General features: G+C 43.1%; 1 protein-coding gene across 1 annotated transcript in view; it reads left to right on the forward strand.

Annotated features, from left to right (window-relative positions):
• Positions 1–26853, forward strand: part of LOC310823343 (inhibitory synaptic factor 2A-like) — a gene marked incomplete at both ends in the record, with an annotated part of 43347 nt that overhangs the window by 4156 nt on the left and 12338 nt on the right. Inside the window, one exon of the mRNA XM_083696187.1 lies at positions 862–933. Coding sequence (XP_083552313.1) covers positions 862–933 — 72 coding nt within the window. The remainder of the gene's footprint in view (positions 1–861; positions 934–26853) is intronic.

Genomic DNA, 26853 nt, shown 5'->3' on the forward strand with positions numbered 1-26853 from the left:
ATCTCATCTAGGAAGTCACCAAGCTGACCTGGGGGGTGATAAATAAAAACAATGTGAAGTTTGACAGGAAAAGTAACAGAAACAGCATGGAATTGGGGATAAATGAGGATATGGACAGTTGTGCTAGAGAAAGAACATTAGGGGAGATGAGGAGCCCTCAACCAGAGGATCTAGGGGGTGTGAGAAAAGCAGTAGGCAGCGGAGAGTGCTGCTGGAGTAGCCATGTTCTCTGATGTGATCCATGTCTCAGTGAGAGCCAGGAAGTGGAGGGATTTAAAGGAGGCACCGGATGCAATAGCCTCTGCTTTCCTGACTGCTGACTGGCTTAACCGCCAGCATCCCTTTCTCAGCTGTGTGATTGTCAGAAATTAACGCATGGTTTGGAACACAGTTTTAGCTAAGCAGATCACACCGTTTATAACTATATTTCATGTCATGATTACATGCTTCAGATTTGTGTTCAGATTTACTTGTTATCAAGCATTGCCGCTTCACATTTGACTGCAGGTTTGTTTTAGTTATGTCCATCAATATGCAAGCTCTTTAAAATACAAAATGTGGTATTCTAATGATTCTTAAGTCCTGACTAAACATAACCAGTGCATTATTGTTTGCATGGTATTGATCAAATTCAATGATTACACTGTTACACTAACATCAACAAATGAGGTCTCCAGATGTCTCCAGATGGCTACTTTTGTTAGTAATACTTTTGTTAGTAATGAGGCCCCAGGGCTTCTAGCGCTAAGCAGGATCAAAAGAGACAGAATCAAAGACCACCTTAAGGTATAAAGGCCAAAATGCAGCATAAGCCCTGAAAATCACAAGTTTGATTTCTCTCTCCCTCTCCTCTATTAGCAGGCTGTCTTACCGAACGGGCCAGGACACAGCCAACTGTGACACGTGTCGAAACAGTGCCTGCATCATTTATAGGTAGGTCCATTTACATTCTCCTTGTTGGCTGCTTTAAATGCTTTAAAAACCCATGTTCTGCCATGGCATCAAATATACACCGATGTCAAAAGAGGCGCTGAATCAGCGGATGATGAGATAGCTCTACTCTAGTGTGGCTCTCTGACCCTGAGGATGTCCTCTTGGTCTAATGGACGACGCTTGGGTCTTCTGCATTGAAGACCCATGTTAGAACCCCATCAGTCACATTTATAAAATGTATTGTAGCAAACTGCTAAGGATAAGTTCTCTCAAAAGCATGCACTGTACCCTGGGCCTTCATATTTTGCAAAGCAATCCATAGCTCTTATCTGCAAACTTGGAATAGAATACTTTATTGTTCCACTGGGATGGAAATTCATCTGACTATAAACTTTTAATGAACTGTTCAATAGCCTTGGCTCAATAGCCTCGGTTGAGGTAGATTAATGAGGATGGATAGAACACTGTTGTCAGAGAGCTAAACATTGATCGAGCATCAGTCACCTGAATCAGAGGTGGAAATAGGATATGAATGCCTGAGATCAATAATAAGGGCAATGAGGCAGAAGAGGGTAGTCATATGAGGGCTATAGGTCAGTGATATGAATAGACTATTACCATGTAATTTGAGACTATGGTGAGTGGAGAGAACATACAAATATAACATTGTCACTGTTGAGGGGTAACAAGATCAAGAAAAAAAATATCTCAGATACAACTGCAAAGCACTCTGGGCAGGGTACACCTCCTGTCAAGCTGGGAAAATAAGTAATCATATAAAGGCAAATTAATTACCCAGGAAGAGGAAATGCAAATGAGTCTGTATGAGAACAGCGGTGTATTACTGGGGCATGATATCCTGTCAGAAATAGTCACCTAATATTAGACCAGAGATCAGAATTCTTATGAATACAGGGAACAAAGACTTGACTCAACTTGACTCAACATTGAGTCTGTCCACTCGATGACTAACAAGTCCAATTTGACAAACACCCACTCAACTCAGTTGGTTTGGTACACAATGAAACAATAGATGTTCCAGTCCATCCACTTCTTCTTCAGCCCCTCCCTCCAGCTCTTCCACAGGGACGCATACTGTACATGGTTCTGATGAAGCTACTCAGACTGTGATTCTATTATTGTTTGTCATTCGTCATTGTAACACTGACTATGAATGACATTTTGACATGGAACTCCTGTTGCCTTTCTCACAGAGGTATGTTGTTTAGGATTCACACCATCTCACAAGCAGCCTAATACTTACTCTTCAGAGAGGTAATGAAAAATGGTTTGCATTTGGTTGATTAAGGTTAGAGTATAAACTAATGATAACATTACAAACTTAAATATGATCATAGCATGTGCACATTGCACAAGATACAAATAAGTAACTAAGTAAGTAAGTGTTTTTTTAACTGTGTCAGTGATACACACACACATGCACACAGGGAAACAAATAGTTTGGCTCTTATCCATTATCCTATCATTACACCACTGACTGCCCATTGTCGGTATTGCCCCGTTATCAATAGTTTATCACTGCACCTTTTACGCGCGCACACACACACACACACACACACACACACAAACAGGAGGAGACATTTAAACATAAATAGGCCTACACTGTTGTGGCTTGAGTAGATTTTTTTTAAAACAATAAGCCTGCATTTCGACAGAGTGTAATGAACGGGTTTGTGAGCTTATTAACATGTAATTGCGCAATCAGTCATGCATTTTTTTGGCGCAATTAGTCATGCAATTGTTACTGTCTTTCTGTCTATGTTGCTGACAGCCATTACGGTTGATATGTGTAAGCCATTCATACCTGTAAAGTCAGTTTTGATTCACTATGAGGGTGATGCTAGTTTCAATGGATCATTTGTCCTTGTGGATCATTTATGTATTTATTGTATTTCAGGATATTTTTTTGAACATTTCAGGGTATTTTTTTAACATGACATGAGCCACTACGATGTCAGTCGTTCTGGCACACAGATAAATCCTGCCAAACACCTTTCATTACAATGTTCTGTTTCCTGAGCTTCAAGACCCCCTGCCCATCTTCTAGACAGGGAGACTCACTGGGGGAAATGAGAGAGAGAAGCATTCAGTTGCTTGTTTTGAGTGACCACATGCAAATGTTAACGTTCAAGGACTTTTCTTATTTGTCAGATTTAAAGACGTTATTTTCATAGCTATGATACAAAAGGAAGAATGCTTTGGTAGGTGGTAGGGACACTGACGCCAGTGACGTGGGACTGGGGGCAGTCCTGTCGCAGGAGGGAGCCGGGGGTGAGAGAGTGGTGGCTTATTACAGTCGCTCCTTGTCTCGCCCTGAGCGCAACTGCTGCATCACCCGATGTGAGCTCCTGGCAGTGGTCACGGCGTTCGAACACTTTCGCCCCTACCTCTACGGCCAGCGATTCCTTCTGCGGACAGATCACGCTTCCCTGACCTGGTTGCTCAGCTTCAAGGAGCCTGAGGGTCAGGTGGCCCGGTGGATCGAGGCCCTGCAGGACTATAATTTTGAGGTCCAGCACCGAGCTGGGCGCCTGCACAGCAATGCAGATGCCCTGTCCCGATGTCCCTGTGAGGACTGTAGACACTGTGAACGCCAGGAGGAGCGAGATGGAGCGACTCTCCAGGTTGCTGCCACAGGACAAGTTGGGCCAGATGAAGGGTGGTTGACTGCAATGGAAAACCAGGAGTGGCAGGCAGCGCAGGACAGTGACCCCACTCTGGCCAGGGTGGGACAGTGGGTTGACAACCGGGCATGCCCCCCCTGGCAAGCTGTCTCTGCCTCGTCAGTGGAGACCAAGGCCTACTTCTCGCAGTGGGCCACCTTGGCACGGCGTGATGAACTGCTATACAGGGTCTGGCGTGCGCCAGGCTGGAGGTGAAATGTGTGGCAGTTACTGGTGCGCCAACGGGTGCTACACGCAGTCCACGGTTCGGTGGGGGCAGGGCACTACGGGGTGGCCAAGACCCTCAACAAGCTGCGCCAGCGTTTTAACTGGGCTGGTTGCAGGAAGGACACAGAACTTTTTGTTCACTGCTGTGACACCTGCACTGCTAAGAAGGGGCCGACTGGACGTTCCCATGCCCCTTTGCAGCGATACCAAGTGGGGGCCCCCATGGAGCGGGTTGGGGTGGACATCCTGGGCCCATTCCCCACCACAGACAGCGGGAACCGCTACGTCCTTGTGGCCATGGACTATTTCACTAAATGGCCAGAGGCGTATGCGGTCCCCGACCAGAGTGCTGTAACCACAGCCGAGCGCCTGGTGTGCGAGATGTTCTGTCGGTTCGGGGCACCTCAGGAACTGCACAATGATCAGGGGCGGAACTTTGAGGCGCAAGTGTTCGCTGAGGTGTGCAAACGCATGGGGGTAAGCAAGACCAGGACGACGCCCCTCCACCCCCAGAGCGACGGACTAGTGGAGAGGTTCAACCAGACACTTGCCACGCAACTGGCTATCATCACCTCACGACACCAGTGAGACTGGGACCGTCACCTACCCCTTGTCCTGTGGGCTTATCGATCAGCGGTGCAAGAGAGCACGGGGTGCACACCAGCCACACTCATGTTCGGCAGAGAGCTGCGGACCCCTGTGGACATAGCCTATGGCACCCCCCCTGACACTGATCTCCCCAAGATACCGGGCTTCGAGTACCTGTGGGACATCCAACAACGTCTGGCAGAGGCCCACGAGTTCGCCAGGCAGCGTCAGGAACAGGCCGGGGCACGGCAAAAGCGGGGGTATGACCTCCGTTGCCAGGGCCGCTCCTTCGCTCCTGGGGAGAGGGTGTGGGTCTACAACCCAACCCAAAAAGGGGGTCTCTCCCAAACTGACCAGCCAGTGGGTGGGGCCCTGTGAAGTGTTGGAACAGCTTTCCGATGTTGTGTATCGGGTGAAACTGTGTGTCCGTGGGCGGGTGGTGGTGTTGCACAGAGACCGCTTGGCACCCTACCGACCCTTGGCGGCCGGACTTTCTGACACATCCAGCTCACCCAGCACGGCTCAACTCACACCGACGAGCCCTCCAATTCAAACAGACAGTGGGGGGCTGGGGCATGCGACCCCACGGGCTCACAGGCGGCGGGGTAAGCTTCCCCATCGCTATAAGGACTTTTTTGTCGGCTGAGGACAGGCGACATGCTGGTGGGGGCAATGTAGCGCCGGCGAGGGGCGGGGCTATTGTTGTTTTATTGTTTAGGCTACTGCTATTGGCTGCTGCTGTGTTCCCATCATGCCTTGCAGTGTGAATGTTCGGGGTAAAACCGTAGGCTAGAGTGTTGTTGGTTTTAGTGGCCCAATGTTAGTTTTGTTGGTTAAGTTAAGTCTTTTGTATACTGTTGTATAAATTACAATAAACTCACTAAAAGCTATTAAGCCTCTGCTTCTCACGATCGCTGCATTATTATTATTATTTTTTATTACGAATGCTAATGTTTGCTAATACTGTCACCTGACAACTAACCCTTACTCTAACCACTTCGAGGCTATTCGTAACCGCTTATTTTAAATATGGAGACCAAACGCTGGTAATTTAACAGGAACCTATGGAATGACAGGACAAAAACTGTACTCACACCAGAATGGTACGGATTAGCAACTTTTCTTTCGGTTTTTCTGATCACTGAAGTGTGTAGAAACATTTCGTGCTGCCATTTGATCGTTAAAAGTAGTTGTAATTTAAAAAAAATACATGTTATTTGACTTTGTCCTAGCCTCCCGCGCTAGTCGTTAACAACGCGAGAAAGACGCGATCCTAGCAACACGAACCAAGCAACAACTGCTAATCTATAACTGCGTGTTAATTGGTCAGAAATGTATCCCCCACTTGGGACTGGCGCCATCTTCCCTGTCTCTCAGAAAACCAATAGTAAATCAAGGGAGTGGCATATCTCTAATATATACAATCTCTGGTTCAACTGTCTTACCCCATCAGAACCCAAAATATAAGCTTGTTTTACTACATTCATTGTAAACAATGTGATTGTAAACAAACACTTTATGGCTTCAACACATGGTTAAAACTATCATTTTGATCTATGATTTTGAGAGTGGTTACATTTTTCCAGCCCCATCCCTCAGCTGTTTATCTCAAAAAGTGGCGGGTGACTGCTTTGTTGTTGTTTCAATCTCAGATTTAACCCAATGAGCCATTTCCTGTTCTCTTCCAACCACGTCACCTTCTCTTCCAATGACACCCTCAGTAAAATGTTCATGTGTAAAAAATCATGCAACAGCTATGATGACAGATTAAGGTAACTGGCATGCTGCTGTAATGTAATTATACTTTCTTTATCATGTGAGGATATACACTCACTGAACACTTTATTAGGAACACATGTACACCTTCTCATGGTGGAGGTGGTGTACTGGTGTGGGGAATGTTTTCTTGGCACACTTTGGGCCCATTAATACCAATCAATCACTGCTTGAATGCCACAGCCTATTTGAGTATTGTTGCTGACCATGTGCATCCCTCCATGGCCACAATTTACCCATCTTCTAATGGCTATTTCCAGCATGATAATGCACCATGTCACAAGGCAAAAGTCGTCTCAAACTGGTTTCATGAACATGACAATGAGTTCAGTGTTCTTCAGTGGCCTTCCCAGTCACCAGATCTGAATCCAATAGAACACCTTTGGGATGTGGTAGAACGGGAGATTCACAGCTTGAAAGTGCACCTGAGAAATCTGCAGGATTGCGTGATGCAATCATGTCATCATGGACCAGAATCTCAAAGGAATGTTTCCAACATCTTGTGGAATCAATGCCACGAAGAATTGAAGCTGTTTTTAGAGCAAAGGGAGGCCCTACCCAGTATTAGTATACTGTTCCTAATAAAGTGTTCGGTGAGTGTGTGTGTGTGTGTGTGGCCCTACCCAGTATTAGTATTGTGTTCCTAATAAAGTGTTCGGTGAGTGTGTGTGTGTGTGTGTGTGGCCCTACCCAGTATTAGTATACTGTTCCTAATAAAGTGTTCGGTGAGTGTGTGTGTGTGGCCCTACCCAGTATTAGTATACTGTTCCTAATAAAGTGTTCGGTGAGTGTGTGTGTGTGTGTGTGTGTGTGTGTGTGTGTGTGTGGCCCTACCCAGTATTAGTATTGTGTTCCTAATAAAGTGTTCGGTGAGTGTATAATCAGAGTTAACTAATGTGACTAATTTGGTTGTTTCTAAATGATTACATAATGTAAATTATATGCAAAATGCTGACATGAGTCAAGTTACTTATTGTTGTCTTCCTTGTCTTCCTCATTTAGAAACTATGTAATCTAATTACTGCATGTTAGAGCAGCTTTGTGCTTTGCTCGGATTGCAGTCGTTAAAATGTTTTGAAATGATTCATTAATTAATTCGCTGTTATTCATAGGGATCCATTCATGTGATATGATTAGATTGGAATTACTGCAGTTTCCCTACTCTGCAGTCCTCATAGATTGAATTAAACTGTGTGTGTGTGTGTGTGTGTGTGTGTGTGTGTGTGTGTGTGTGTGTGTGTGTGTGTGTGTGTGAACGCAAGTGCGTATACGTGTGTTCATGCCTGCATGTGTATACAGTAATATCAACATTGCTTGTCTCATTGATTATGAATAGCTTTGCTTTAGACTCTGCTGTTCTAGAGTCATATCAAGAAAACACTGAACTGATGCTCATGTCATAACCTTGCCCAAGACTTAATCCAAATATCGTCCTCAGAGGATGAGGATGTCCTCTTGGTCGGTAGATGTTTGGGTTTGGCAGGGGGAGACCCAGGTTCCATCCCTGCCAGTTACAGAAACAAGAAACAAATGACAGAGGTCCCAGGGAGAAGGCTGCTATCCTATAGCAGAGGAGGTTCCAGGTAGGCAGGAGCACTGCCCTCATACAGGAGGTTCTAGGTTCAACAGGCAGGAACACTGCTCGCATACAGAAGGTTCCAGGTTCAGTAGGCAGGAACACTGCTCTCATACAGCAGAGGAGGTTCCAGGTTCAAGGCAGATTTAAAGCTGCTCCTGTATCAGCCGACTGATCACAGAAAGACATACATTTTACAAAAACCAAGGTCTACGGTGCAAGATAATGAGGCTCAAAACAACATCCAAACAAGCAACTATATGCCTGCCTTTTAGACAAAACAACCAACCATGCAGGACGATAATGAGTCAGCAAGGTAAATGCAGAGTCTTATTTTTGATATTAGAGAAAGGCTTGTGGAACATCCACAAAGGGGGATGATTATCATTTCCCCGTGCTTGAGAATATCTAATTGTTTTTTTTTCCAGCTCATCTTCCATGAATTGTATGCCCCAGACTATTTTTTGACTGTCCTTGAATAGAACTCACCAGCAGTTGGCAAGCAACATTGCAATTTACTGTATCAAGGCACAATCTGTCTCTGCCAAAGCAAGGTCTGTAATATGCCTACAATATATCTGTAGACTGGATACAGTGATGCATTTACAACAAATATATTTTTGAAAGTGTGCAAGATTTCCCATTCCTTCTTAGTGTTCACACTTTTCCATCTCCTAATAACTAATTTTTATCAAATTTACATTATACTGTGTCAATTAGTATAACATTTTAAATCATGTTTTTCAGTCAATGTACTGTATGCTGTCTCCACATAATAATCATTGAGTTCACTGCTACATGTTCTGTATTAAACATTAACATGAGCTTGGACTTGTGTACACAATCGTACAGCATATCCATTTACATTTATGGCATTTAGCAGACTTGAGCTACTTGAGCATATCCTCGAGGTCTTTATTATAACAACTCTATGCTCAAAGAAAAAGGGCTCTTCAGCTTGTCCCTGTAGGTCTGGATATCCCGTTGAAAAACCCTGGAACCTGTATTTCTAAGAGTGATACAGTATGTCTGCAAGGCATGTGGTGGTGACAGAAGTAAGTCCTGAGAGTGCAACAATAATCACCTTGCTGGGGAGTGGACACACACATACACACACACACACACACACACTCTCTGTGCTTGGCCTTAATGAGCTGGCCTGGGTACAGTGAGCACAATTAAAAAGAGCCAAGAACAGAGTAAGTCAGAACCAAAGGGACAATTATTCCTCAAACTTGGACAGTAACAGTTCCTTGCCGATGCGGGGCCGGGCAGCGATAGACTCGGACTACGGAGGGGCGCGACAGCTCCAATATGGCCAATAAATCCAAGTAGTCAATCTACACTACCGGCCCTACCCAGAATTCACCACCCACCTCGCCAGCCCCTCCTCCTGTATACTGCAGCATCCCATGCATCACTGCTACTGATACAAATAGGACACAAGCAGAGCTGAGAGAGGAAAGGAGGGATGGAGGGATAGAGATGGGGAGATGAAAGAGGGCAGTCCGCGCACACACACACACACACGTAGATGTAGTCACATCTCATCCCATTGAAAAACTGGCTGGAGCGGGGGAATGCAAAGTTACTGTCCGAGTTTGAGGAATAATTGGCCCTTTGGTTCTGACTTGCGCTGTTCTTGACTCTTTTTTAATTCTCAAAAAAGGAGAGAAAATCAGTCTCGTAGCTGGCCCCTGAGAAAGCATTGAGCATAGAGATAGATCGCAGCTCTCTGCTCTTCATGTTTCCCTGTCATGCTGAAGTCCTCCTGGAGCTTAAACTACTTAGTCTGGTTTAGCAGCAACCTCAAGAATAAACAGTGTGCAGTCTGTCCATATCATACTACAGTAAGAGGAGAAGCATGTTCTCTGCAACACACCAACACTGACTGGGTTGTCATACCACCATGATGCAGAGAAACTGAAACAAAAAGATGATGAGAGCTGTGCTGTTTTACACAGGGGTATTTCAGACTGATATTCAGACAGGGGTATTTCAAGACAGGGGTATTTCAAGCTTCGAAAGAAAACAGTGGTCATGAAGTGTATGTATAAGTGTCTGGTGTGTGTGCGTGGGGGGGCATGCGTGTGGACATGTGGGCATGTGTGTGTGGTATCAAACATCATTCCCCATGCATTACAATGAGCCATCCTCCGATTTCTACCTCCACCAGCCTCCCCAGGTTTGTGCGTGTGAGAGAGAGATAGCGAGAGAGAGACACTCTCAATGATGTTCAATGATGATGTCATGCAATAACTCTTAAGACATACAAGCTGCTAATTAGCACTTGTGCCCCATGCTGTGTCTGTGAAAATGCAGTTGTCTCAACAACCAGTTGTTTAGAGAGTTCTTATGTATTGTGTCTATCAATACTTTTTGTATTCAGAGTAACTGAAAGGCAGTCAACTATTTGATAGAACTGGGTTTTAGTTGGTGTGTGTGACGCTAACAATGAATGTCTCAATCAAAATGGCATGTTTTTATTTGCACTCCAGTGGTTTCAATTGAAAAGCTGGCCTTAAAAATGTAAATTCATTTTGTTGGTTGATATGTTTTGGGCTACATTGGCCCTGTATTGTAACTGTTGGTAAGGTGAATAGAGAAAATACAATTAACATAAACATAAGGTGGAGATATTGTATGCATAATACAATAAATTAGTTACGGTAACATCTTCCTCCTGTGAAGAACAACCATTGAGAGGTGCTCAGTCCTCCCACTAGGCCCACAGGTAAACAATCAGCCTCCACTGATCACAGGAACAGCTACGCACACAGCATAGCTAAAGACACAATTCAGCTGCCTCTGAATGCCTCACACAATGCTACTTACCCCTCCATCCGTCTATCTCTAGCAGAGCATTCTGTTCACGGAGAGATGAGATCTTAGATCTGGGGCCCTTGTTTACTTTAGTACCTGTTCCCTGGAGCCTCCCGCACAGCCCAGCATGTGCCTCAGGCTCCCCGCTGAGCCAATCCTCCACAGCATACAGTAATTGCAGCCGTTCTGACAAGTGACTAATTGCTTAATTAGTGCCAAGACCATTCCGTGGTGTGCTGCCGTTGTGTTCTACTCTGTTCTGTGTAGGTAAAAACTTGGCATCTGAAACCCAGACCCAGAGATGCTGAGCTTTCAAAACTGCAGGCTCTAAAAATACAGCGAAAATAAGAGGATGTCTGGAAATGCAAACCAAGCAAGGGTTGTCTTTAAAACGTATAGTTTCATCTTAGATAGAAAGAAATAAGAAACACTTTAGGAGTGTTGCTATTAGGTGATGTTAAAGTAAGACACCTGAAAACAGGCAGTTAGCATATATTTTCAGTACTGTTTTTGACTAATGTCAGGTTCATATTCATATAATCAGACAAGTATTCAACAATCAATTAAAACTTTTGTCTGGCACTCCATACCATTTTTTCTGAAGGGTTCTAATAGAGTTGAATTATTAACACTAGAAGCCCCGGGCCCAAAGTACCCATTTGGAGTGACGTCTAGAGACCTCCATTTGTTGACATTAGTGTTACAGTGTAATCATTTAATTAGATCAATACCATGCAAAAATAATGAACTGGTTGTGTTCTGTCTGTTTAGTTAGGACTTATTATTAGAATATCACATTTAGTATTTTAAAGACATACTGAATATAACATGTTGACGGACATAATGGTCTAACTGTACATAACTGTACTAGCCTAAAACAGTACTAGCCTAAAACAAGCAATCATGACATGTAATGAAATATAATTATACATATTTCTGAGAGGTTTATACACCTGTCATCCCTATAATCACTGGAGAAGTCCCTGCTTCAGACCTGGATGTACAATGAGCTAGATGTATCTGACCATAGGGCACTATGTCTTTGAGTACTCATGCACTTCAACTCCATCCTAAGTGCATTATTAAATCAATCAATTCCCATGACATGTCCCTCTTCCAGGAGTCTGTTCGCCCTGCCTTACAAGCTGCCTGCCTTGAGTTCACCCTTGACGAGATGATCGATCTGTATAATAGCATTCTAAGAAACACCTTAAACAGCCTTGCCCCTGAAGAAACACGTCAAGTATCCTTCCAGTGGTCCTCCCCATGGTTCACATGCACAGCATGAAGACCCATGGCCGCAATTTAGAGCGTCTGTGGAGAAATACTGGCCTATAAAGACCACCAGGCTTGTTGTTTCAAAGCACTAAAAGCAGCCGCTCCACTTTCTTCTTTGCCATGATAGACATTGACCGAGGAAATCCCAATAACTTTTTCCACCATCCCACAGTTTCCCACCATCAGTCACCTCCTCCACCCTATGGACTCTGGCCCTCTCACTACTACTGAACAAAGCAACATAATTGCTGAGTTTTTCAAGGCTAAAATCACCACCATGTGACAGAACATTGTATCCTCCAACGTCTACCCCACCACCCATATCTGCCCCCCGTCTACATGACTTTGCTCTGGTCTCACCTGTTGCTGTGTTAGAAATTATCTAAAAAATGAACTACCAGTGGCCACCTCGACCCTATTCCAACATCACTGTTCAAAACATGCTCAGCTGCTCTCATCCAGTTTGTTACCAACCTGTTCAACAAGTCCCTCCAGACTGGACAGGTGCCATCACTGTTCAAAATTGCTGCCATCCCCCTTAGATAATGGCAACTCACACCTCATTGCTAAGTGCGGTGCGATAGACCCCTAGCATAGCTGCTTGCAGCTATATTTATTATTATTGTTTATCGACTAGCAATTAGCTCAAGAAACCATCCCTTGATCAAGACCTTCTCTCGAACTGAGACCTTTTCTCAAACAGTTTTGGGAGAGACCGGCATTTTTGACGGAGTGTACCCAAACAGAAGAGGAGCAGATCCTATCTGACAATATGGAGAAGTGTTAAAGTGGTGAGGGGACGCTAGCCATTACCCTTATAGACTGCCAACAAAACAGTCAGCAGACAATTGTTGGCCAGAACTAGTCTTGTGGGGGCACAGGTCCAAAATGTGGGGGGTCAGTCATGGCTTAATTGGCCATTTGTTTTGGGTGAGCTCTGGTATGCAGTCAGGGCCGGCCCACTTCTGGCTCGGGGAACAAAGTTGTACCTCTGCCACATCTGGATGCCGGTAGAAAACAGACGTGGGCCAGATCAGCGCCATCATTATTCTGCTGACAGGGATGCCTCTTCTTCGGAGGCTGGGTGCACAGTGGCTTCTATTCACATGTAATCTGGCATTAATCATACAAATAAGTGTTATTGTCTTTCTGTCTGTGTGTGCAACCTATTATGGTTGAAATGAATAAGCCATTCATAACTGTAAGTTCAGCTTCAATTCACCATTATGAGAGTATGGTGAATTGAAGCTGAACTTACAGTTATGAATGGCTTATTCATTTCAACCATAATAGGTTGCACACACAGACAGAAAGACAATAACACTTATTTGTATGATTAATGCCAGATTACATGTGAATAGAAGCCTATGGTGAGGAGCAGGTGTTAATCGTGCCTCAGGATGTGACTTGGAGATGTTGGCCATCAAAACAACCTGTGGTAGTCATGAAAATACACCCTTGTGTGATTATGAAATTGTAACAACTCTATTATGTTAAAAACAGACATTTAGGAATGTCAAGGAAGGAGGAGGGCATGGGTTTCACAACAGCAGCATTTTATTAGTGTCATATTGTGCCTGTTGACGTCTGTTTGGGATGACTAATGATACAACTATATATAACTATAATTCCCTACATTTCTATTTATATTCTTCGCTATTCCATTAATCATACCACAAACGTTCTTTAAAAGAGTGTATTCTCTGATAACCTAATTTATTTGGGCTAATAAATCATGTAGGATAAAACTAAAGAGGATGAATACTAAAGAGGAACAGTGGATACATATTGAAAATCAACTTGTACGACCTCAACGTCTATCCTTACGATCCTTGAAATACATCACACTAGAACCAAAAGTAATTCCAAAAAGCACAAACATATGGAACAACCCATGCATAACTATCAAAAGTTATAAAAAAAAAAAAAAAGAATTAAAAAGTTATCGTGGGACACATGGATCTCCAAAGGAATGCATAAAATATCAGATTTATTAGAAAATGACTAGCTCATGCACTTCCCTGAACTAAAACAATGTTTGGTTTAACTAATATTCAGATATATTCAATTACTATTGCATATTGCATATTACTATTGTAATATGCAATTAAAAATAATTTTATTACAAGCAAAAGTGAGGTAGACCAAATATTTTCTGGAAAAGGGGGGAAAAGGAAGAATAGGAAGAATTTATCAGGCCTTAAATCAAAGTCAATCGAAAGTTTACTACGCAAAACATACACATGAAATGAATGTAATCTTGACGTGGTTCATGGATGCAGAATATTATTGGAAAAAAACCTGCGTCTTACACATGAAATTACAATCAATGAAAACGTTCCTAATCCTAATCTACAGTGTGTAATTGATTCCTATGTAAATCAGAGACCCTAACCCTTCTCTATTTCAATTTTCATAAATGTACTGAAATTTCAAAAATGTGTTTTCCCTTTGTCATTCTGGGGTGTTGTGTGTGGATTGATGACAAATTATTTTAATTTAATCAATTTTAAATAGAGTCTGTAAGACAACAAAATGTGGAAAAAGTGAAGGGGTCTGAATTCTTTACGAAGGCACTGTAAGCTTGTGACAATAATTTACTATTGAATACATAGATTCAACCACACCACTTCAGATACAGTATGTGTTTAAAGTGTCCAAAAGAAGATGACTCCCTTATACAATATTTCTGGGAATGTGAGAAGGTAAGAAATCTATAGAGCTACATAATTGGGTAATGCAGGTGAACAAGACGGATGTAACATTCACACCATATCTGTGTTCCAAGGCACTAAGGATCTGGATGATTCTATTTTCCTTTTTAGTTATCAAGAAATTGATCTTAAAATGGTGGAAAGATCTTTCTACAGCAACTCTTGATGAATGAAAGTATTTAATGTGTTATTTTTTTTAGTATTGAAAGAACATTATCTGAAGAAATAGTCAAGTTGATGATGTATGGGGAGATATATTTGATGCCTTCTAAGTGAAAGATGGGAAATACAATGAATAATTATTTACACTAAAACCTCTGGGCCCTCATTACCAACCAAAGCCTCCAGAGAGACACCCGGGGATGTCCATTGTTTGACGTTAGTGTTTTCAGTGTAATCATTGAATTAGATCAATACCATCCAAAAAGAATGCACTGGTTGTGTTTAGTCAGGATTTACAAATCAATAGAATACCACATTTTGTATTTTAAAAAGAGTTACAGTAGGCCAGTGTTTAAAAGCTTCATACTGCCATCGCAACGGTGGTCTACCTCAAAGCCGCTACCGCAGCAAACACAAGTTGTGAAGAAGTGTGAAGTGCTGCTGAAAGCCACCACAAGGTGGTGGCAAGAGCTGTGAAGGATGTTTGAAAAGAGAATGGTTTGCCTTATCAGCTTGCCTTATCTGATAGATTGGCAAAATCAAGATTATTACAGCAGCTCATGAATTACAGAGATGAAGAGTGGAAATGGTTTAAATATCAGGTTATTTTAACGAGGACCAATTAATGGGACCAACTCCTATCTACTCTCATCCCGTCATCACATATTCTCTCACAGCGCAGAGAAGCTGGGGAAATGTTTTAGGACATTCAGACATGAATAAGAGTCAGCTTTAATGATGTAGCGTATTGATTATAGAATGAAGTTAGGAATTTTCATGTGTGACCGGAGTAAGGATTTGGGATTTCAGTGGGATTGAGCCTGGATAGAAAAGTAGCCTACAGTTGTTAGCATTAAAAACTTCAGGGCAGCTTTCTCTCGTCCACTCAATCAAACATCTTTCTATCATCAATGGCGACATGACTTAATATTTGGGGGATATTAAATAAAAGTGTACCAGCCAGTGATTGACAAATCCACTACTGACAGTTGAAGTTCATTATTTATACTTTTTGATGCATTGCTTGTCAAACAGCAGAGAGATGCACCACTGCTAGCTGCCTAAACCACACACACACACACACACACACAAACACACACACACACACACACACACACACACACACACACAGACAGAGTGAGGGTCGCTTCACTCTTCATCAACCGCTCTTCCCGTCTTCCTGATTCCATTTTTGCAATCAACTTGTTTGTCATGGAAATTGATGTGGAGATTTGAAGTTGTCAATTTCTGCTTTTGTCCAGGAAAGGTTCCATGATTTTCGTCACCATATTCTCAGACACACACACAAGATGCATCTTTCCGCAGGTATGGAAAGCCATATTATAACTAAGGTTTTGATGGACAATACTGAGTGCAGTAACAGTTTTTTCGTAAATCTGCCAGACACACATACAGTACAGGCACACAGACATTATTCACATCATTACTCACTGATTAGCCACTTTCGGTATTGCCAAAATAAGCAGAAACAATAAGCCTGCGTTTCAACATAAGGGTGTGATGAAGGCTACCTGTCTCTTTTTCAGCACACTGGCTTTTATTCACATGTAATCGTGAATTGATCATGCAAAAAACTGTTATTGCATTTTTGCAAATGTTGCTCATCGCCATAGTTAAGAATAGGAATAGGTAAGCCATTCACAACTGTAAGGTCAGTTTTGATTTACTATCATGAGGGTAAATCTAGGATGAAATAGGGGGAAAACAACAGGTTCTAATCGCAATTATTTTATTATAAATTGTCACATGACACGCCTGTGTATGTCAGTGTTTGTGGAAGTGCGTAGGTGTGTGTGGATGCGTATGTTGTTTTACTGGGTTATGTGACTTGTGTATTTGTATTTGTCCCTGTCTTGTGTGTCTTGTGTATTGTAGGTCAGATCTACTTAGGAAGCTATGTGGGCCTGGAGCTTTTTGATGCAGCTACAACAACACTGATCTAAACAGTATAACTAGCTAGTGTGTTAGCATTCGTGGCTAATGCAAACTATTCTAGCTAGCTCAGTTTGATTAGGTTGTAGCCTCACCATGTAATGAGGTGGAGTGGTCCCTGTGCAGCAATAACGCAGGAGTCAAGGTTTACTAGGCAAACCCATAACACATACAATGGTGAAGGCTCATGACTGAACACAGGGTGATAATTGAGCCAGGCTTATATGCTGGTCAGATAACTAGACACAGCTGTAGCCAATAAGGTGAATCAAGGAAATCAGTGAGGAGTCTCTGGCGGCCACTGGTGGCCAGGAAGGAAGGATGGAGGAAGCAGCAGCAGGAGAGAGGAGGATTCCTCACAGTAACACCCCCTCTAGGAACAGCACCTGACGTTCACTCAATAACATGTGTATAAAAGAATTGAACGCCGAACTCCTCGATAAGCGCCGGTTCCAGGACCATTCCTCAGGCCCATATCCTTGCCAATCCACCAGATACTGCTGGCTGCGGCAGACCCTCGATGATGGGGGCGGACTCGCCGGAACCAGGCGACTAGAGACTGGAGAAGCTGAAGAGAGGAGTTAGGGAAGAAGCAGGTGGCATGCCAGGTAGGCCCCCATCCTATCACTGCACCAAGGGACCAGTTGATCTGGGAGTTGTGACGGGCCAGTGACGGGTAACCAAGAACCACCGGCAACTCTGGGAAGTGGATGAGATGGAACTGGATGGTTTCGTTGTGGTGATCTTCCACACAGAGGTGAAGAGGGATGGTGAGGTGGGGAACCCGTCAGGAACCCAGGGGGTCTACCGTCAAACGGTGACAGGTTGGATGAGACTGGCCAGGGGAGTCTTGAGCTATTTGGCCTGGCCGATGTCCATAAAGTTGCCAGCCGCTCCAGAGTAAATAAATGCCTCGAGAGGATGGAGGTGGTTTTCCAAGGAGATGGAGGCTGCCAACAGGTCACCAGACCTGGAGGACTTAGCAGGAGGAAGCAACAGGAAAGAGGAGGAAACACGAGAGAAGCATAGGTACATTTTATTCAACCAGTATTCTTTCTATTATAGCTAGCTACTAAAGTGGTTGAGTTTATGCTTAGCTATATCATCTCAGTTTACAACATTTGAACAGTGCTTCACTTTACCTACAGTGGTGACAATGATGTTAAACATTACTTATGAGCCAAAGCTTATGCAAAGCATTTTAATCACTGTGCTGTAACATTGACAGAGTATGTCACTTTACATACAGTGGTGAAAATTAGGTTATAGGTTGTGTTATATCAGCATCTGCATAGCTGTTTTATAATTGTACTATACATCCAAACAATGAGTCAAATACAAAAGGGAAATTGGCCATACATACATACATGTATTACATGTATACCCATACTGTATCATGCCAAATCAAAATCTGCATAGCTGTTTCATAAATGTAACCTTCATTTTCTGTATTTATAAAACACAAACAAAGAGGATCAATCAAAATGTTTAATTGCCTGAGTGGCACCAGAACAACCAACTGTAATGTACTCTGTAGATTGTTCCAGCAGTGAGGTGCACCAAAACTAAAAACGGATTTATCCAATTCGGTGGAGACCCGAGGAATCTCAAGAATTAACCTCTTAAGCTTTAGGCCCTATTTGACTAATTTCCGTCTAAAAAACATACCCAAACTAAACTGCTTATAAACATTAGAAATATGATGATCAGATGCAAAAGCAGTCATTTGATAGGTAACACCTTGAAGTTTGTGTGGATATGCTCAGATCATAGTTCAGAATAACATACTACCCATGACAAGGAGACAAATGCAAATAAAATATCTGAAATGTATTTTTTCATTTTCAAAGTCATCTTCCACAGAACATTGACAAGTCTACTATAGGTCACAATAGCTGAAAACACTTCACAGTGCCTCAGCAACTTCTCAATAACATGTGTATAAAAGAATTGTGTTGCTACTGCTAACAGAATAGAAGCTATACAGCTTTTTGTGAGTGGTTCCCTTGAAACCTCTCCAGGTGTCCCGAAATCTCTCCAAAGTGTCCAAATGCAATCCACCCAACTGTATAACAACAACACATCAACTTTATACAATAAAGCATAGTAATATGAACAATAATCAATTAACAAAAACCTTTATACCTCCTGATTTTAAGTCACCCCCCCCCCCCCCGTCTCCCCGCTACAAGCCTGTATGGTTTTGCACATTTAGAGTGCTCACACACTCAATCTGTGTCTGATAAGAGCAAACTATGCTAGATATAGCCTAATCTATATATAACAACCTAATCTATATATACATATGTATATATATATGAGAGAGAGAGAGAGAGATAAACAACCTAAAGACTTTACGGTCTCCTGTGTCTTACGGTCTCTCTCTACGTATGGTTAAAACTTACACTCACCAGCCACTTTATTAGGTACACCTTCTTAGTACCGGGTTAGACCCCCTTTTGCCTTCAGAACTGCCTTAATTCTTTGTGGCATAGATTCAACAAGGTGCTGGAAACCTCAGAGATTTTGGTCCATATTGACATGATAGCATCACGCAGTTGCTGCAGATTTGTCGGCTGCACATCCATGATGCGAATCTCCCGTTCCACCACATCCCAAAGGTGCTCTGTTGGATTGAGATCTGGATGACTGTGGAGGCCATTGGGAGTACAGTGAACTTATTGTCATGCTCAAGAAACCAGTTTGAGATGATGTGAGCTTTGTGACATGACGCATTATCCTGCTGGAAGTAGCCATCGGAAGATGGGTACACTGTGGTCATAAAGGGATGGACATGGTCAGCAACAATACTCAGGTAGGCTGTGGCGTTTAAACGATGCTCAATTGGTACTAAGGGGCCCAAAGTGTGCCAAGAAAATATCCCCCATACCATTACACCACCACCACCAGCCTGAACCATTGATACAGGGCAGGATGGATCCATGCTTTCATGTTGTTCACGCCAAATTCTGACCCTACCATCTGAATGTCGCAGCAGAAATCGAGACTCATCAGACCAGGCAACGTTTTTCCAATCTTCTATTGTCCAATTTTGGTGAGCCTGTGCGAATTGTAGCCTCAGTTTCCTGTTCTTAGCTGACAGGAGTGGCACCCGGTGTGGTCTTCTGCTGCTGTAGCCCATCTGCTTCAAGGTTCGACGTGTTGTGCGTTCAGAGATGGTCTTCTGCATACCTTGGTTGTAACGAGTGGTTATTTGAGTTACTGTTGCCTTTCTATCATCTCGAACCAGTCTGGCCATTCTCCTCTGACCTCTGGCATCTTTTTTGGACCATTCTCTGTAAACCCTAGAGATGGTTGTGTGTGAAAATCCCAGTAGATCAGCAGTTTCTGAAATACTCAGACCAGTCCGCCTGGCACCAACAACCATGCCACGTTCAAAGTAACTTAAATCACCTTTCTTCCCCATTCTGATGCTTGGTTTGAACTTCAGCAGGTCGTCAGGTCTGAAGCAGGTCGTCAGCAGGTCGTCTTGACCATGTCTACATGCCTAAATGCATTGAGTTGCTGCCATTGTAATGATATGTGTATAGCTTGGCTATACATATCATCGACCTATAGGTGTCACTATAGTTATTAAGAGTGAGCGCACTGCTGATAGAGTTCAGTTATAGTTGTACCTGCTTGGTGAGCAGAGGTAAATAAAGAGCTAGCACTGCTAGCATAAAGATACAACTTTACGAAGTCTTATTTGTGCTACAAGAAGAAACATTACAGCCATGTGATTGGCTGATTAGATATTTGCATTAACGAGCAGTTGAACAGGTGTACCTAATAGAGTGTATGTTGCTTTGAAACTCTTAAATTGGTTATTTTGTTGATATTCTATTCTCATTCTTCCTATGTGCATTAATGTGACGTTGTGCATTAGATAAAGGTTCTGTTAATACAGCACAACATAATCATGACCAGGTTCTCCCATTTAATGTCTAATGTTCACATGCATCATCAAAGAGACGTAGAGTGAGTCGTCAGCTTCAGATATTGGCCGGAGCATAAACTCCTCACAAGCCGATTTATCTTAACTTGAGGACATGGTAAAATAGCATTTTGGGTAGTCTTAATGATCTAGGATCCAATATGATCGATTGTCTGTCATACAGGGATGAGCAAAGCATTATTAATCATTATTTACCATGAAATATCTTTTGGACTCAGATATAACGTAATGTTACCTTGTGTTAGTTGGTCACGTGACCACTTGTGTTGAGTTCAATTCATCATGTTCATAACCGTTAGAAGTAAGTAGTTTCATTTTTGACCCGTCTATTCTTTCAGTGTTTTATTTCCAATTCTTCATAACAGGATGTTGCAAAAACCAGTTCCAAATGGTTGGCCTGATTAGCATGTCTTCTAACAGTCTACATCTTACATTCCACCCTTTGATGCTGTTTTCACTTAATTGAAATAGCATCACAACAATTGAAAGTTCTTCAGTTTTAGTAAATATACCTGTTCTGCTTAAGCTGGTCTCCCTCTTGCTAGGGAAATGTTACTTGTCTCTGGATTCCCTGGAGTCACTTCATTTAGCACCAAGAGCTTGCACATTTAAAATAAGGTTATACTATACAGTATATTTTGACAGGAAATATCAACCACTTGTTTTTAAACCAAATTAATAGAAATATGTCTGCCTCAGACAAAAGTAAATAAATCAGAATTGGGCAATTAGTAATCCATATATGTATACTAGTCCTTCAAGTGTAATGATCCAGCTGCTCCCTCCTGAGCTCCATGTTGTGCAACTGAACAACAGTTCATAGTCTCCAAATACCAACCTCCAGTTTCAGAATCCAATCTGAGACAATATATATACCAGTCCTTCAAGTTTGAGGCTGTGGATTCTCCTTCAGAGGTTCCATTTTGTGCAATAATGTTCATGCGATATCTCCTTAGATGTTAAATCCGGCTTCAAAACACCACCTGAGAAAATATTAAATTAGTATGTATCAACACATCCAATCCATCAGTCCATCTGATAGTGCTCTTTCTTTAAAATGTTCCTGATCATGTATGGTCATTATATTGCTGCTAAAAGTATTGCCATGTCAGTTTGGAACTCCTCTACCTTCCTCAAAATGTCCTGATAGCTTGGCCTATCACCTTGTGTTGGACTCACATTGTCTTGCAATAAGCCCAGTTTTGCCACATGCAAAACAAACAACACTTTTACACTGTCTAGCAATATGCCCTATCTTACCACGTACAAAACAGCCAACCATTCCATTGGATATCTCCCTGTAAAAGCTTTTACAATGTCGTGCCATGTGCCCACTCTCCCCACATTTAAAGCCCATCATCATGAAGTGCTTCGAGAGGCTGGTCCTAGCTCAACTCAAGACCTGTTTACCACCCACACTGGACCCCTTCCAATTCGCCTACCGTCAGAACAGGAGTACAGAGGATGCCATCTCAACGGCACTTCACTCCACCCTGTCCCACCTTGACAATAGCAACACCTATGTGAGAATGCTGTTCATTGACTTCAGTTCACACCATCATCCCCTTCATCCCCTCCAAACTGATCACCAAACTCAGTGAACTGGGCATCAATACCTCCCTCTGCAACTGGATTCTGGACTTCCTAACCAACAGGCCGTAGTCTGTTAGGCTACATAACCACACCTCCTCAACCCTCACCCTGAAGACCGGCGTTCCACAAGGCTGTGTGCTGAGCCCCCTCCTTTACTCTCTCTTCACCTACGACTGCACACCTGTACATGGCTCAAACACCATTGTTAAGTTCGCAGACGACACAACGGTGATTGGTCTCATCAACAACAACGATGAGTCGGCCTACAGCGAGGAGGTCCAGCACCTAACAGTGTGGTGTAACGACAACAACCTGGCTCTCAACACCAGGAAGACCAAAGAGCTCATTGTGGACTTCAGGAAGTCAAAAGCTGGTACACACACCCCCATCCTCATCAACGGGACTGAGGTGGAGCGAGTCACCAGCTTCAAGTTTCTCGGTGTCCACATCTCTGAGGATCTCTCCTGGACCCTCAACACCTCTACCCTGATCAAGAAGGCTCACCAGCGTCTCTTCTTCCTGAGGAGACTAAAGACGGTCCATCTGTCTCCTCAGATCCTGGTGAACTTCTACCGCTGCACCATCGAGAGCATCCTCACCAACTGTGTCACAGTATGGTATGGCAACTGCTCTGCCTCTGACTGGAAAGCACTGCAGAGGGTGGTGAAAACTGCCCAACGCATCACCGGTTCTTCACTCCCCTCCATTGAGGCTGTCCAGGGCAAGCGATGCTTGCGTAAGGCACGCAGCATCGTCAAGGACATTTCTCACCCCAACCACAGACTGTTCACCCCACTCCCCTCCGGGAGGCGCTACAGGTCTCTCCGCACCCGAACCAGCAGGTTCAGAGGAAGCTTCTTCCCTGCGGCTGTCACCCTACTGAACTCTAACTCTGCACCTCGGTGCCAACCTACCAACCCCTACACCCCCCTCCCCGGACAATTGCACTACTCTTACCCTATAGTATTACTATAAACTGTACATACTGCATCCTCACTTGTACACACTGCTCTTATACTACATACTACTGCTCTTCTGTACACATCTGTCTATACTGTTCATAATGCACATATCTTTATTTTTTTTAATGCTACTGTTAATACACTGCACATCTGTACATACTGTACATATCTGTTTATACTGTTCATACTGCATTCCATATTTATTCTGTTTATTTACTTTGCTTTAATGTTGCTGTTAATACATATATACTGCTTATACTGCACTGCCTATACAGCTCATATGCTGCTTATACTGTTCATACTGCATTCTATTTATTCTGCTTATAATGTTACTGCTAATACATATACTGCTACACTGCACTACTTATACTGCTCATATACTGCACTACCTGTACACATTGTTCACACTGCACTTTTCTGCTTTTTTGCACTTCTGGTTAGACGCTAACTGCATTTCATTGTCTCTGTACTTGTACTCTGCACAATGACAATAAAGTTGAATCTAATTGTGGGGGGACATGCAGCGTTCGGCCTGTAGAGGGAGCTACAGGACCGTGGCAAGGGTTACGGAAGCGAGGCTTCATTGCGCACCTGTTGCGAATGAAGCCTCGTTAACAAAATGGTTTATGATGTGTGTGCCTCTGCTTTGGGTGGAGGAGCTGAAAAGCTACGACTGAAAAGTCGACCAGGACGAATGAACATTATAAATAAACGGGGGTTTTCCCTTATTACCACCACCGGGTCCGCGTCTGTGTGTAGCACCTTGTTACATTAATCTAATCTAATCTAATCTAAAGCAAACAATAACTCCATCTGAGTCATATGTTGGGGTTCTCTCCCTTCTTGGCCGCTTTGTTTCAATTGGAGTATCGTAGGCTCTATACGTCCTTGATGCTCTCGTCCAAAGTGTAGACCATTTTATAATATCAGTTTCCACATAAAAGAGACTTTTGGCTATATTATGTTAATAGCAAAGCATATCTAATATTGACAATCTGACTCCAATGTAATTATCACTATGTGCTAAGAATTGTTGAGTTTGTGTTGATTTAGTGCAAGAATGGTCAAATGAGTCAAATGAGGCTTTAATAATACTGTATTCTCATACAATTATTACAAGGCATATACTTAATAGAAAAATGTTACATTCTAATAGAGAGAGACAGAGAGATAGGGAGATGACCACAGGTCATTCAAAACAATGCTACTTTACAACCTATGACGAGAACCACACGACAGGACAACCACAGTATTTAAACTAGGAGCTGTTGGCAAGGAGACCAAACCACCATTCATTTTATCCCTCCTATACTGATGACATCACAGCTCTGACACCCCTCAAAACATTCCACACAGCTCACAGCCACTTGTCTCCCCAGGGGATGGGCTCTCAATGTAGGAGGCAGAATAGCTCCCCCTTCAAAAGTGGGTGCATTGTGTATCCCCAAAAGCAGCTACAGGGTAGCTTGTAGTTGCCATTAAGTTTATCACTATGTCTGTGTACGGGGTGTTGGAATCTATGTGTAGTGCAATTGCTTGACGTGTGTTAGCATCGCTCTGTGCAATCAGTGCTGACTTGAAAAGCGGGTCTTGGTCTTGCTGAGTTAACCCAACAATGGCACTGTATGAACTGAAAGCTTCCCACAATATACATACATATCCTGCCAGATGTTCTTTAAGTGTCATTTGTACCTCTTTATCTTTTGCCAGTTTACTGAACAAGTACCCAATACAGCAAGCAAAGCCTTTTTCCTAGCTTCTGCATCTGCATTCTTAGTCTGTATATTGTGAGGAAGAGCATTGGCCAAAGAATCGGGCACACAAGCCATCAATACAACACACGTCACAATCAGTTAAGCTATGTAAATCAGCCTGGCATTCTAAAGTAGCAAAAAATTCCACAGAGTCCCGCTGACCAGTTTCAAACTTATTCCTACCTATTGAATCTGTCTCCGGGAGACATGGGTTTCACTGTTGTATAAGTGGTTGACTTATACACTGGGGCTACGGGGAACCTTACTGTATCAACAGATACAGATACAACAGATCTATCCCCCTGCCTTTGTGTGTCTGGCTGTGTTTCTCTATCCCAAAAAGTGTGTTCAGACCTCTTATTGCATGTTTCTAATAATTAATCATAAGCCGTCTGCACTTTCGCTAAAGCTGCAGATGCGTCCTCTAAGGTTGTTTGTGTAGCAGCAATGATTTCCTTTTGCCCAGAAACTTCCTTCATTAGCGATAACTGAACTTCTGCACTAACATTAGTCTGGGATTTACATATTTTGATTGCAGAAGCTTGCTGTTCGACCTGATCCTGTAGTACACTATCCTCCTTTTCTAGTGTAGATATTCTTGTCTTGAACTTTTTGTGAGAAACAAGGAGTGCTTGTTACATTTTACATTCATGGCATTGAGCAGACACTTTATCCAAAGCGACTTACAACAAATACATACATGAATCAGTCATCAGAAGATAAAGTAATCAATGCTCGGACCAGGGGCCATAGGCAGTAACAATGCTAGAAGAAGGAAGAATTATTTTATTTTTAATTTTTGTTTTATTAACAGGAGAGAAACTTGTACAGGGGGGTAGTGGGGGTGAAGAGGTCTTTAGGAGGGACCGTTAAGATGTAGCCTGAAGAGCAGTCAATTTATGTCAAGAAGATTGGTAGTGACTCTGTAGTCATGACAGCAGTGGGAAGCTTGTTCCACCAGCGGGGCGCCTGGACAGTGAAAAGCCGAGTAGTGCGGCTGCTGCATCCACGTAGAGGTGGCGGTGCCAGTGGCCAGCCGAGGTGGAAGAGCGGAGTGATCGGGCAGGTGTTTGGGGGCTGACCATTGCTTGCAAGTAGGGAGGGGCTGTTCCCTTTGCCACCCAGTAGGCAAGCACCAGGGTCTTGAATCTGATGCGAGCTGCTACCGGGAGCCGGTGAAGGGTGTGGAGGAGGGAAGTGACATGGGAGAATTTGGAGAGATTAAACACCAGATGGGCAGCAGTGTTCTGGGTGAGTTGCCGAGGCCTGATGGTGGACGCAGGGAGTCCGGCCAAGAGTGCGTTGCAGTAGTCAAGGCGAGAGATCACAAGTGTTTGGACCAAAAGTTGTGCTGCTGGTGAGGAATGGACGTATCCTTCTGATGTTGTAGAGGAAGAATCTACAGGAGCGTGCTGTCGCTGTGATGTTCGCCACACAGGATAAGTGGTTGTCAAGGATCACCCCAAGGTTCTTGGCTCTGGGAGGAGGTCACAGTAGAATTCTTTACTGTGATGGAGAAGTCTTGGAGAGGGCAGGTTTTCCCTGGGAGGAAGAGCAACTCAGTCTTGTAATGCTGTGGCCACTTTTTCTTTCTTATTCTTTAATATCTTTGGGTTACTGTTGAGCTCAGACATAGCCCATTCATAGGGCTCATCATGGCTGTCTAACTGCTGTAGTGTATATCATGTACCCCATGCTTATCAATATACTGCCCCAATCACATTGTGAAACCAATGGCACACTGAAATCTAATGAAAAACAATATGAACAACTCAAACTCTCCTCTTCTCAAAAACAAAACAAAACGACAAAGTGTTCCCAAACAGCTGTCTATCCAATTACTTTAGGATAAAACACACATCTACTGCCCC

Source organism: Argentina silus, assembly GCF_951799395.1.
Source record: "Argentina silus genome assembly, chromosome: X".
In the NCBI taxonomy this organism is placed as follows: domain Eukaryota; kingdom Metazoa; phylum Chordata; class Actinopteri; order Argentiniformes; family Argentinidae; genus Argentina; species Argentina silus.